This window comes from Eulemur rufifrons, chromosome 4 (assembly GCF_041146395.1).
Source record: "Eulemur rufifrons isolate Redbay chromosome 4, OSU_ERuf_1, whole genome shotgun sequence".
In the NCBI taxonomy this organism is placed as follows: domain Eukaryota; kingdom Metazoa; phylum Chordata; class Mammalia; order Primates; family Lemuridae; genus Eulemur; species Eulemur rufifrons.
The window spans coordinates 25428372-25440611 of NC_090986.1; the positions used below are offsets into that span (position 1 = coordinate 25428372).

Sequence of the window (12240 nt, forward strand, 5' to 3'; positions counted from 1 at the left end):
CCGACAGTGGGCCCTAAAGAAGGAAGTCACCTGGTGTGTTTGCAGGAAAGGCAGGGAGCCTGGCTAGAGCTGAGCGAGCCAGGGAGAGCGTGGAGGGAGATGGGCTCAGAGTGGTGAGCAGTAAGCCTGGAATCAGGACAGAAGCCACTGGATAGTCCAGAGCAGGGGAGTGACATGATCTCATTTGTGATTTTTAAAAGATCCCTCTTGATGTTTGTTGCAGGAGCTACAGCAGAAACCATTTGAATTCTTAGTTGTTCAGAAAATGGAAGTATGGGCTTAGGCTGCCAGAACAAAGAACCACAAACTGTGTGGCTTAAAACAACAGAAGTTTATTTTCTCACAGTTCTGAGGCTGCAAGTCCAAAATCCAGGAGTCAGCAGGGCTGATCTCTCTCCGAAGTTTCTAGGAGAGAGGCCTTCCTTGCCTCTTGCACCTGCTGGTATTTTGCTGCCAGTCCTTAATGTTCAGGGCTTGTAGCTGCAGCACTTCCATCTCTGCCTAGTCACGTGGCCCTATCTCTGAGTCTGTCTGGGTTTCTTCTTATACGGACTTATGTCCTGTTGGCTTTAGGGCCTGCCAGTGTGGCCTCATCTTAACTTGATTACATCTGCAAATATCCCCTTTCCAAAAAAGGGCACGTTCACTGGTACCAGGATTTAGGACTTGAACGTATCTTTTTAGGGTCCACTATTTAACCCACAGCAGCCAACGCGGTTGGGGAGGTGAAGATTAGTGAGTTTTTCAGACCTCGAGTGGTTTGATGCATCACGCTGAGGCTTGCTTGCCTCTCCGGCTGAACGCCCCTGTCGTTAACCCCTGTCTGTTCCAGGCCTGAACCTCCCTTAGTACCCTCAAACATTTCCCCTCCTACAATGTCTTGGTAAAATAATGGAAATAACAAATAATGAATATTCACTACAGGTCACAAGATCTGTGTATATCATTGTCAGAGATAAATTTCACGTTATTACAAGCAGGATACATACTGGTAGCAAAGTTCTTGCAGATCATTTTTTAAATGCCTCCTTGCTGGTTAATGTGGCTACTAAAGAACAGTGAGGAACCTGTCCACCGAAGCTCTGGCCGATGAATTCTTGCCCCGAGGAGGATTATAAAAGAACTGCGGCCTCTTCGGAAGCAATTCCATATGCCGGTTCTTCCCCACTCCCCCAGGAATAGGGAGCTTGGGTTCCTCCAACTTGAAAACACTTTTGTGTGCAGAGGGCTGAAACTAGTTTGGTAAGACCCCCATGTTGGTCATATTATGAGAATATTACAGAATCTACTGGTGGGATACAAACCTTATCACCAGTCCCCAGATGTTGTGTGGGGCCTCCCTTATCGATTATTTTGGGCATGCTTCCCCAGTTTTAGTACTTTCAAAACAACTGTTTTTCTACTGCAGGGAACCCCTAGATGATCTGGGGTCCATCCTTACTGTTGGTGCCGTCCCTGCCTGACAGCAGTGGGGGGAATGGCTGCCCACTGCGAGCCCACTCGGGATTTCTTGTCAGTACTTGGCTTCTCAACCAATAGCAGTTTCCTTGTGTGTTGCACACATACTAAGTGAAAAGTAGTGATTTCATTAAGCAAAATGGGTGAATTTTACTTCCTAGGTAGAATAAGATGCAATGTATCAGGAAACATTTTCTAATCCTCTAGTTTGAAACTACTTGAAAGAGCCCAAGGCCCAAGGGAATCACTGCAGTCTTCTTGGTGCACCACCTTGGGGGCCGTGGGAGGATTGGGCTGGTAGGTCGGGGTTCTGGGCCACCTTCCCCCACCTGTCCTGCCTTAACCAGAGATGGTCTCCTTTGATTTGTTTTGTATTCCTTTGATTTTGACTAATATTTTGCTTGTTGCTATTTGAGTAAATTAGCTGGGTCACCTTTCATGGGGTGAGAAAATAGTAAAGATATGTATACATTATATATTATTTTCTATAACTTTGTAAGAAAGGGAAACTGCACAGAAAGGTGTCTCCTGGAATGTTGAATTTTCATTTAGGAACTTCCCGAGTTAGTGGGACAGTTTTAGAGTGAAGACCATGAATGTGCAGCTCCTGGGGTCTGTGACTAAGGGTAGTGCCCAAACACCTTGTTCCAGCAGGTCACATGGCACTTGGCCAGCAGAGGCTGGCCTGAGTGACTCCTGCAAGGGCGGACACGCTCATATCCACCTCCTTGTCACTCTTAAGTTTCTTTCCTCGAATACCTTTCCCAGTTTTCTCTGTTTCTTTGATTCTTATCACATGAGGCTTAACTCAGTTTTCACATTTTCTATAAAGACTACTAATATGCCCACCAACAGCTATGCTTTTTGTTTCCTTAATTGCCCATAGTATTGACATAAATGACCTGCATTTGTAATGAATTATTACACAATTTATTTTTTTTAATACCCCCTGGCACCTAACACAGGGTCTGGCAGAGAACAGAATGCTCAGTCAGGTATTGAGTTGAATTGTACTAGATTTGTCAACCAGGATTCCAGACCTAAACATAATAATAATTTAAGACCAATTAGCTTTACTTGATTAGAATTATATGAAGTTAGTATTGTTATGTGCACACGTATTCCTCTGAAATTCTTTATTTTTCTTTTAGGGTAAAATGGTGCAGAAGGGGACTTACACTGAGTTTCTGAAATCTGGGGTCGATTTTGGTTCCCTTTTAAAGAAAGAAAACGAGGATGCTGAACAGCCTCCAGGTCCAGGAACTCCCACGCTAAGGAATCGGACCTTCTCAGAATCTTCGATTTGGTCTCAACAGTCATCTCGACCCTCACTGAAAGACGGTGTTCCAGAGAGCCAAGACGTGAGTTCATCTCATGCTACGTCATGCACTGGTGTTGTCACCTGCTGGTGGCCGCTTGGATCTTTGGTTCACTCTTCTCAGGACATCATCATCTGTCCCAAAGTAGATTCTGCACCTCCAGTGCCTTATTCAGAGCAATTGGTAGAATTAGGGGAACAAGCCTGGTTGGGGTTATCCCTGAGTTGTTGGCCAGTGAATCTCCTGGAGGTCAGTAGTGGGTGCATGTGCTGCTGGAAGTCCCAAAGGTGTGTGTGGCTCACACTGATTCTACAGCTCTTAAATTCACTGTAGAAAAATCCTACTTGCTCTGGTGGTCCCGGCTTCCGTTTTGTATCCAGAGGCTTAATTTAGAGACTCCCTTAGACAGAGTCCTGCTGTGGGTCACATTCAGTCAGCCAAATCAGAATGTTCTGACACTGTAGGTGCCTCATTCTGTCCTGTGGTCAGATGGCTTGTGTTAGGACAGGAGTAGCACATGCAAAGACCTGACAATTCTTCTCCCACAACAGACACTTCAGAGTTAGTTCCCAATTTCATCCTTTCCCTTTGAAGACTGGAATCTATGTGTTGTTGTTTGTTTGTTGTTTTTTTTTTTTGTTTTTTTTTGGGGGGAGATGGAGTCTTTGCTTTGTCACCTTGGTAGAGTGCAGTGGGGTCATCATAGCTCACAGTGACCTCAAACTCCTGAGCTCAAATGATCCTCCTGCATCAGCCTCCTGAGTAGCTGGGACTACAGGGTCACGCAACCATGCCCAGCTAATTTTTCTGTTTTTAGTAGAGACGGAGTCTTGCTCTTGTTCAGGATGGTTTCTAACTCCTGAGCTCAAATGACCTTCACACCTCGGCCTCCCAGAGTGCTAGGATTACAGGTGTGAGCCACTGCACACAGCCCCATAATCTACATCTTACTCATCTTGGAATTCCCACTGGACAGCATAGAGCCAAGTACGCCCTCAGATCTTGTGAATCTATAATACATTGTAAGTTCTCCAGGCAGAGATGCACTACAGCTCCCTTAAAAATGCATAGAGATAGATAATCCTTACCATCCAGACGCTCAGTATCCACATCCAGGAACCTAGATCATTCTTTTATTTATTTATTTATTTATTTATTTATTTTTTTTGAGACAGAGTCTCACTGTGTTGCCCAGGCTAGAGTGAGTGCCACGGCATCAGCCTCGCTCACAGCAACCTCAAACTCCTGAGCTCAAGGGATCCTCCTGTCTCAGCCTCCCGAGTAGCTGAGACTACAGGCATGCGCCACCATGCCCGGCTAATTTTTTCTATATATATTTTTAGCTGTCCATATAATTTCTTTGTATTTTTAGTAGAGATGGGGTCTCGCTCTTGCTCAGGCTGGTCTCGAACTCCTGAGCTCAAACGATCCGCCCACCTCGGCCTCCCAGAGTGCTAGGATTACAGGCGTGAGCCACTGAGCCCGGCCTAGATCATTCTTATAAGTATTCTGATTAGTCCTTAAGGATCAGTTTCTGAAACTCAGGAACCAAATAGATTTGGATCATGCTCCATCCCTTGCTTTCTGAACTCTCATTACTGAAACTCACTGAGTGAACTCAGTTACTATAGTTGGCTAACATTTTGACTCTCTCCTCTGTTTTTTGTTTCCACCTTGAATAATGTAATCTAGAGTGATGCATGAGTTCCACGTCATTTTGTATCTGATTTTGGAACAAGCTTCTGCATTTACAGTCAAACTTGGGTATGCTAGGCAAGGGCTGAAAGTCCTGACGTCATGCTTTAAGCAAAGCCACACCACAATGTGCAAATGATATTTCCTCATTTGTAATAGACTCTTAGCGGTGGGATGGCTGGATCAAAGGGTAAAATGCCTGTACGATCTGGCTAGATACTTCCACACCTTTCTCCACAGGAGAGGTACCATTTTGGACGCTTGCCTATAGAGTGTTTTTCTCCAGGTTTTTAAACAAAGTACAATGTCAACTTTTGAAACATTTTTTGTATACTATTTTGTCTCTTACTAGCCTTTCTTTTCCTTCTCAGAATGACGATGTACAGGTAACGCTGTCAGAAGAGAGCCGGTCTGAAGGAAAAGTTGGTTTTAAGGCGTATAAGAATTACTTCACAGCTGGCGCACACTGGACTGTCATCATTTTCCTCATTCTTATAAATGCTGCAGCTCACGTAAATAGTGACTTTGTTTTGTACCCTCTGATTGATATGCACAGTACCCATATTTATATTATTACTGCATTTTGTAGTTCACTTGGGATCGGCGTTGAAATGTGTTACCTTGAGCAACACAATGGGGGGGCGGTGCTTCCTGGTGTTACATGTACAGTACAAAGAACTTCCAGAAAAAAAGGGTATTTTTTAAAGATTTTTAAATGTAGTATGTGTTTTCTTGTCCTGTTGTTATTTGGGAGGTTGGGTTTGGCACAGACCTGAGCTGGAGGAACCATCTCTTTTCTCCGAAGCCTTTCTTTTGATTACCCGTTTTAGTCATGAAGAGTTTTGGGTTGGTGAGTCATGCTAAAATTTCATTTTGATTTTTTTTTTAATTTTCTTCCCCTCCTCTAGGTTACCTATGCTCTTCAGGACTGGTGGCTTTCTTACTGGTGAGTTCCTTCCGGTCTGACGTGTGAAGTGCTATGAAATCACTATGCAGACTCGCTTTCCCACAGAGTTAGGGGAGAGATGGAGATTGTCGAGCCTTCTCTTCTAATCCTCACTTAGTCCACATGGAGAAAATGGAAAGTTCCTGCTGGGGGAGTGTGACCCGTAGTGGTCTCTACCCATGTCTGACCCTAAGCAGCATCTTCACGGATAATTCTGAGAACTGAAAGTCAGAATTCAAATGGGATTTTTGTGCAGTAGATGTATCCAGCCCTGCGGGAGCTGGGGGTCATTTTCCAGCATACAACATTTCTCCCAAGTTGAGGTTCCTTTTTGGGGTGTTTATCTGAATTCCCTCTATAGGGTAATATTTTCTTTCTCCCTTGTTCCATAGGGCAAACAAACAAAGTATGCTGAATGCCACTGTAAATGGAAGAGAAAATGTAACCGAGAAGCTAGATCTTACCCGGTACTTAGGAATTTATTCAGGTAAAGTTTCATCATTTGGTCTATTATCTGAGAGGCTGAGGTGCTGACAATGAGCCTGTGTGAGTAACTAGGGCTTCCAGGAGTAATTCAGTAATGTCTTAACAGATTAGGAGCCTCAGTCGCATTTACTCTGCGAATTAATTAGAATAATTATTTTTAAAATCTACTAGAAGAAAGAGGTTGAATGAAGACTCTTAATTTGCTCTGTACTGGATTTTGAAAGTTAAACCGGGATTGAGCATTCAGAAAATCAGCCACTGGAAATATGTGGCTATTGTCTATTCTAATAGGTTGCTTTAGCTAAATCTTATATCATTATATGGATGGGCAAGGGGATTAGAAACGGATCCCCACCCTGTGGTTCGGATTGTTCCAATTCTGTCTAAATAAACCCTGGCTTTTATTGAACTTGGATGAAATCCTCTGGCAGCAAGGCCCCCAAAATGAAAGCATTATTCCCTCACAGGTATGCAAAGCTCCCTTCACCACACTGCTCATCTCTTGGGCTTCACTAATTACTTAAGAGGGAAGCTGAGCTGGGAGAAATGCAGTGTCTGGGAATTAGGACTCCTTCTATTTCTTACTTTGAGATCACAATGTTATCGCACCCCCAACTGTGTGATTAATTTAACATTTGGCTTGCCAGACTAATATTAACACCGCGCTCTGTTTTCACAAGAGTGCTTGGAATATATGTAGCATTACATACTGTTTAAAGGAAATCCTCATCTCATATTTTAAGTATTTCCACAGGAAACGCTCATACAAGCTTTCCTCAGAGATAGAGTGAGTTATCTTGGTAAGAACCCACTCATTGAAATGTGGTATTTAGTTCGTTGATCACTTCCTAAGAAATCTAAATCCCGTAGCTGTTTACCTTCTGAATTGGTGGATTATGTGAAAACTAAAGGAAGAGGGAAAACGGTTCCATTACATGTTCATATAGAACGGTGGGCTACAGAAAAATGCCTGTTGGTAGAGTTTAGGAATTTGCGTTCCTTCTGCAGGTTAAATAACAATGATGTGTCTTCTGTAGGTGAAATATTGTTACAGAAGTTGCCTGCACTCTATTTAGCATTGTGAGCTGAGATGTTAGGAAAGCTCTCTTCATTTCTATGTGCCCAGTGGGTACTCTTTCATGTCTTAATGAAATATATGATTTAGAGTAGACTATCGTATTTATTTAAAAATGGCTTGTATTTATATAGAACATATAGTGGGAGATTAATTGCTTATTTACATCATCTTAAAATATAATTTGTATTTTCTTGCAATTCAACTCAATGAAAAATACAGCTCAATTCAATTTCAAGTCTTTGAAAATGGAGGGGTTGCTAGAAGAAAATCACTATTTAATAGGTTTTTCACATACAATTTATACTGGTATTTTTAAATTCTTTAAAGCTACTTGGGCATTTTCTACAAGGAAAAGGCATCATTTCTTCTGTTTCCTGTTAATATCACGTGTTAGTATCAAAAAGTAGCACAATTAGATTATGGCATATAATGTAAAAAATAAGTTTTGGGATATGAAGACAAAAAGATGAATTTTTTGGATTGTTTATCTCACTTCTGGGCTTTTAATAAAATTTTCAATTGAATTAGGGGAACCTGGAATGAATTTGTAGTCTACACCTGATTTTCTTTTATCTGTGTAATTTCCTCTCAGTGAGAAAAATAAACTATTTTAATTATTTGTCAGTGTATTTTGCAAATACATTATACGTTTGTAGACTCCAGATGCTTTATGGACTAAAATAATTTCTTTACAAACTGCCTGACTTGCTTTTTTTTTTTTTTTTTTTTTTTTTTGAGACAGAGTCTCACTCTGTTGCCCGGGCTAGAGTGAGTGCCGTGGCGTCAGTCTAGCTCACAGCAACCTCAAACTCCTGGGCTCAAGCGATCCTACTGCCTCAGCCTCCCGAGTAGCTGGGACTACAGGCATGCGCCACCATGCCCAGCTAATTTTTTGTATATATATATTTTAGTTGTCCATATAATTTCTTTCTATTTTTAGTAGAGACGGGGTCTCGCTCTTGCTCAGGCTGGTCTCGAACTCCTGACCTTGAGCGATCCACCCGCCTCGGCCTCCCAGAGTGCTAGGATTACAGGCGTGAGCCACCGCGCCCGGCCCTGACTTGCTTTAACATTGTTAAAGAAAATACAGAGATACGCTGTGTTCTCAGAGTGCTATTTCTTTCTTTCAGGTTTAACCATGGCTACTTTCCTCTTTGGCTTAGCAAGAAGTCTGTTGGTATTCTACGTCCTTGTTAATTCTTCACAAACATTGCACAACAGAATGTTTGAGTCCATTCTGAGAGCTCCGGTATTATTCTTTGATAGAAATCCAATAGGTAAGTCAGACACCAAGTTTCTGAGTAAATATGTCTTGTTAATAACACATTTAGGATCTGATTACATTTCAGTCTTTTGAAAATGGAGAGGATGCTAGAAGAAAATCACTATGCATGTTGATTCATTTTCTACTAAAAAGTATCACTAATATTTTTCTCCCACCAGAGAAAATCCGAATATAGGGGGCACATAATCTTATTCCATTTTATGTGTGTGTGTGGAAAAATAAATGAAGGTTCACTTTGCAGAGTGATTTAGGAATCTGTTGTGAGGCATATAAAACACCCTGCATTTCATGTAAACATGTTTAAATGTAGTGGAATAGTTGCTAAAACATTGGCTGTATTTACATAGCGTTAGGCTATGTCCCCTTTGGAAATGTCTTATCAGGAATGCTCCTTGACATGAGGCAGGCTGTGTGTTTGTTTCTTTCATTGAGAGCTCTTGTATGTGTACTTTGACAATGAGGTTTCCCTAAAATGATAATTAAGAGTTAATTTAAACCCAGTATTGGCAAAATATAAATACCCCCTTTCATAAAACCTTCAGCTCTATAGTTTTACCAAGGGGTTTATTGGCTCCATGCTGAGGGCCTTTGAACCTGTCTTGCTTCTGACCCTTTCTGACCTGGGTTCCTATGGAGAGGTAGTCATCACTATACATCCCCACCCTGGGCAGTTGGGTGGACTTGCTGTGAGGCCTATAGTGGCTTTGTTTGTGCAGATGATAACTGACCGGGCCTGTAGAAGCAGGAACTCGCCTGGAGGGAGCACTGGAGTAGCTTTGGAACTTGCCCATGACTAAGCTATCTGACAAAGGCCAAAGCACATAGATGGCAGTGGACAGGCAAATCTCAAAGCGCATGTTACGGTTCAGAGTGTGGACTCACGAGCCAACTACCTAGGTTCAGTGCTGGTGCCAGTGACTAATAGCAATAGCTGATTATAGTTATATTAATCTTCATGTGCTAGTTACTTCATTTTTCTTCACCTTGGTTTTCTTATCTGTAAAATGGACTTGCCATTCGTACCTCCTATATTGGAATATTTTAAGAATTAATCAGGTTAATACATCCCCAGGACTTGAAATAGTGCTTTGCCACATGGTCAGTGCCTAATGAATGCTAGCCACAGTGGTGCCATGGTATCTCTGAACTTGAGGTTCCTCACCTGTGGGATGGAAGTAACAACTCCTGCCTCTCCTATTTTACACGATTATTGTGAAGATTAAATGAGAGTGTTCTGGAAAGCGTGTTGTGTAGATTTATACAACACATATCGTTTAGTCCAGGTCCTGTGCAAGGAATTGTAAACTGCAGAGGCCACACAAATACATGTTTTGATTATAGCTGTAGTTAGAGAGTGATTGGAGGAAGTCTGTACTATTAGGGCCATAAAGTTGCTCCGCTTTGCCAGTTAATTTGAAAACTACAGTCATAAAGTTTGGAGCATTAAGTGGGACTGCATTTTTGTTATCACGGGCCTCTGAACGCTCATGACTGCAGTTAACCAGCGTCTTCATGGTCAAGACCTGTAGGCTCGTCCTCATGCTGATTTATTTATTATTCTCGGATTTGGGACCCAGTCACTAATCTTATAGCAGCACATGAGCATTTATCGTGCCACCCCTCCTAGATCTATTAGCAGGATTTTTATCCCTTCAACAAAATAGAACCCCAAATAAGTACTCCAAAAAGAGGCTTCGTTTGCCCAAAACGTTTAGAGGTCATGAATTATTTACTTTCTTAGTGGTAGATTTAGAAAAAAAATTACATTGAAAAAATAAATTAAAAAAATTTTTTTAATGGTAGATTTAAAATTTTTCATTTGGATAAAAGTTTTGCACTAGTTACAATAGTAGAAGAGACATCAAAGCTGTAAATTATGCCTCATAATTTATACCATTGATTGTACATTAATGGTTATGTAATACATTAAAAAATTCCCTTCTAGGGCAGCGAGGTGTAGGCATGCTGTTGAATATACTATATGTTAAATGTATGTAAGTGCCCTTCAAAATGTCATTGCCTGCACCCCACCCCTGAATTTCAGAATGTGTTCTCTGAGCAGCATAGAGACCAGGAAGCTTGTCTTTTTTCTTCTGAATACTTATTTACTCAGAGCAAGCTCTCCCGGGAGCCCCGTGGGTCAGTAAGAGTTTTCTATGAGCTCAGCATCCTCACAACCTCCCAGATTTTAGAAAACCAAAGGAACAATGGGGACCTGTGCCAGCGTGCAGTTTCCAGTGAGCTGGACTTGGAATGGCAACGGGTACAGGAACTCCAGGGCAAGCACACAGAGGTCTGGCCAGACTTCCTTTCCATCCCCATCTCCAGTTCCACCTGTGCCAGAATATTCTCAGCGCCCCTGATCCAGGTTATAGAAAGATCTTCCCCATCCATTCATGGCTGTCCCCATCCCCAATGAGCGCTCTCTAATCATACCTCCTCCCAGATGCTCATCCTTGTTGTTAATGAATGGTGAACCTTTATGCCAACTCAGAGAACCAGATGTTCAACAGAGGGTCCCCACTTGCTGCCCCGCTGTAGTCTCAGGTTCACTTATTTGGATATAAGGAGAAGAGCCTCTTAAACCTGTCAGTAATGAAGTTTCTCTGGCTACACTTTAGCCATTTCAGATGGCTGATTTCTGGGAACATCATGCCTCCCCAAGGGGCAAGATTTTAAGTTAATCTCCATTTTGAACCCATGTGTGGTTGCATGAAATTTGTCTTAGTTCATTTATATGATACGATATGTTATTGTCTACTGGTTTTTTGTTACCTTGATAAATCTTAAGCTATTTGGGTAAAATTCAAACCAAACCAGTGGGTAGCCTTAAAATGACAGGGAGCAGTTTTATTTTCTCCTCTCCTCTTCTTTTTACCCTCCTTCCTCTCACTCATCTCTGTTATTCTCCCCTCCTTCTATGCATTTTGGTAATGGTATTGAGTATGTCTATTACAGGGCCTCACTTCTCATCTGCCCTCACACCTCCTGTACATCTTGGTCATGACCTGAGTTGAGTAGTGCGTAGAGCATTTGCAGATATGTCCTGATGTCATTTGCTGCATCTGCCGCTTCCTAGTTTTTCTGTCTTAGCCCCGTGTCAGTTCTGTCCGATTCTTGATAAACAAGTAACACAAATCCCAGGTCAGCAGTAAGTCATTCAGAAACTAAGAGATAATTTCTATTTTAAAGTAAATCCTGTTTTCCTTGCATGGGCAGAATCCATTTTACTTTTGAAATCCAGCACAAGAGGGCAGCATGATCTGCAGTATTTCAGGGATGTAATATTAGAGCACTTTGTTGTAAAAACCTGGTTTTTATTTTAAAGCTTTCTTGGAAATTCCATTTTTATAGCTTGGGTCTTTGTATTTTGATATGTCTTAATATGAAATTGTAAAAGCATTTTCATGGTTTATTATGTTTGAAACATTAAAGTCTTTTTAAAAGAAACATTCCCAATGTTGTCCTAGAATACTTAGGATTTCAAACAAAGTTATTTAGATTTTCTAATTAATACCTTCTCGACTAATTAGTAAAATAGACATTGACATCTTGGGTGGTGTGCTTTAACTATGAAAGTTAGATTATGGTGGCTTGTATGACCTGTTTCTGTTTTCTTCTTAAATATGATTTTAGGGAAAAAGATGACCACACAGTTTGTTCAGTTTTCTTCTATGTCATTAGAGTTAGCAGAGACATTTTATTCCTGTCAAGTTTCTACAATTTCACCCTTTTTTTGGAGAGAAGATGAGTGGTTAGTTGTCTGTTTTCTCATAACACCTGGCTGAGTACATTGACTCGAAGGGATTCTGGATAAATATTTATTTGTTTTCGATCTGTTAATTTGGCTTTCAGAAACTGAGCCACTTTCGCCAGTAGATGCATTTGTTTATTCTCTCAGCAAAGTACAAAGTTGATATTGGGTTATGGCCAGTATGTTCATTTCACGCAACTGATTTTTCTGCTCTCTGTA

The 12240-nt window shown here is 41.4% G+C and overlaps 1 protein-coding gene across 2 annotated transcripts in view; it reads left to right on the plus strand.

The window, feature by feature from the left end:
- The window catches only part of ABCC4 (ATP binding cassette subfamily C member 4 (PEL blood group)), a 226468-nt gene that overhangs the window by 99918 nt on the left and 114310 nt on the right, over window positions 1-12240 (plus strand). The window contains exons 15-19 of one of the 2 annotated variants that reach the window (XM_069467093.1): window positions 2610-2819; window positions 4844-4984; window positions 5381-5418; window positions 5811-5905; window positions 8113-8259. In XM_069467093.1, coding sequence (XP_069323194.1) covers window positions 2610-2819; window positions 4844-4984; window positions 5381-5418; window positions 5811-5905; window positions 8113-8259 — 631 coding nt within the window. The remainder of the gene's footprint in view (window positions 1-2609; window positions 2820-4843; window positions 4985-5380; window positions 5419-5810; window positions 5906-8112; window positions 8260-12240) is intronic. The other variant, XM_069467094.1, reaches the window with a different exon arrangement.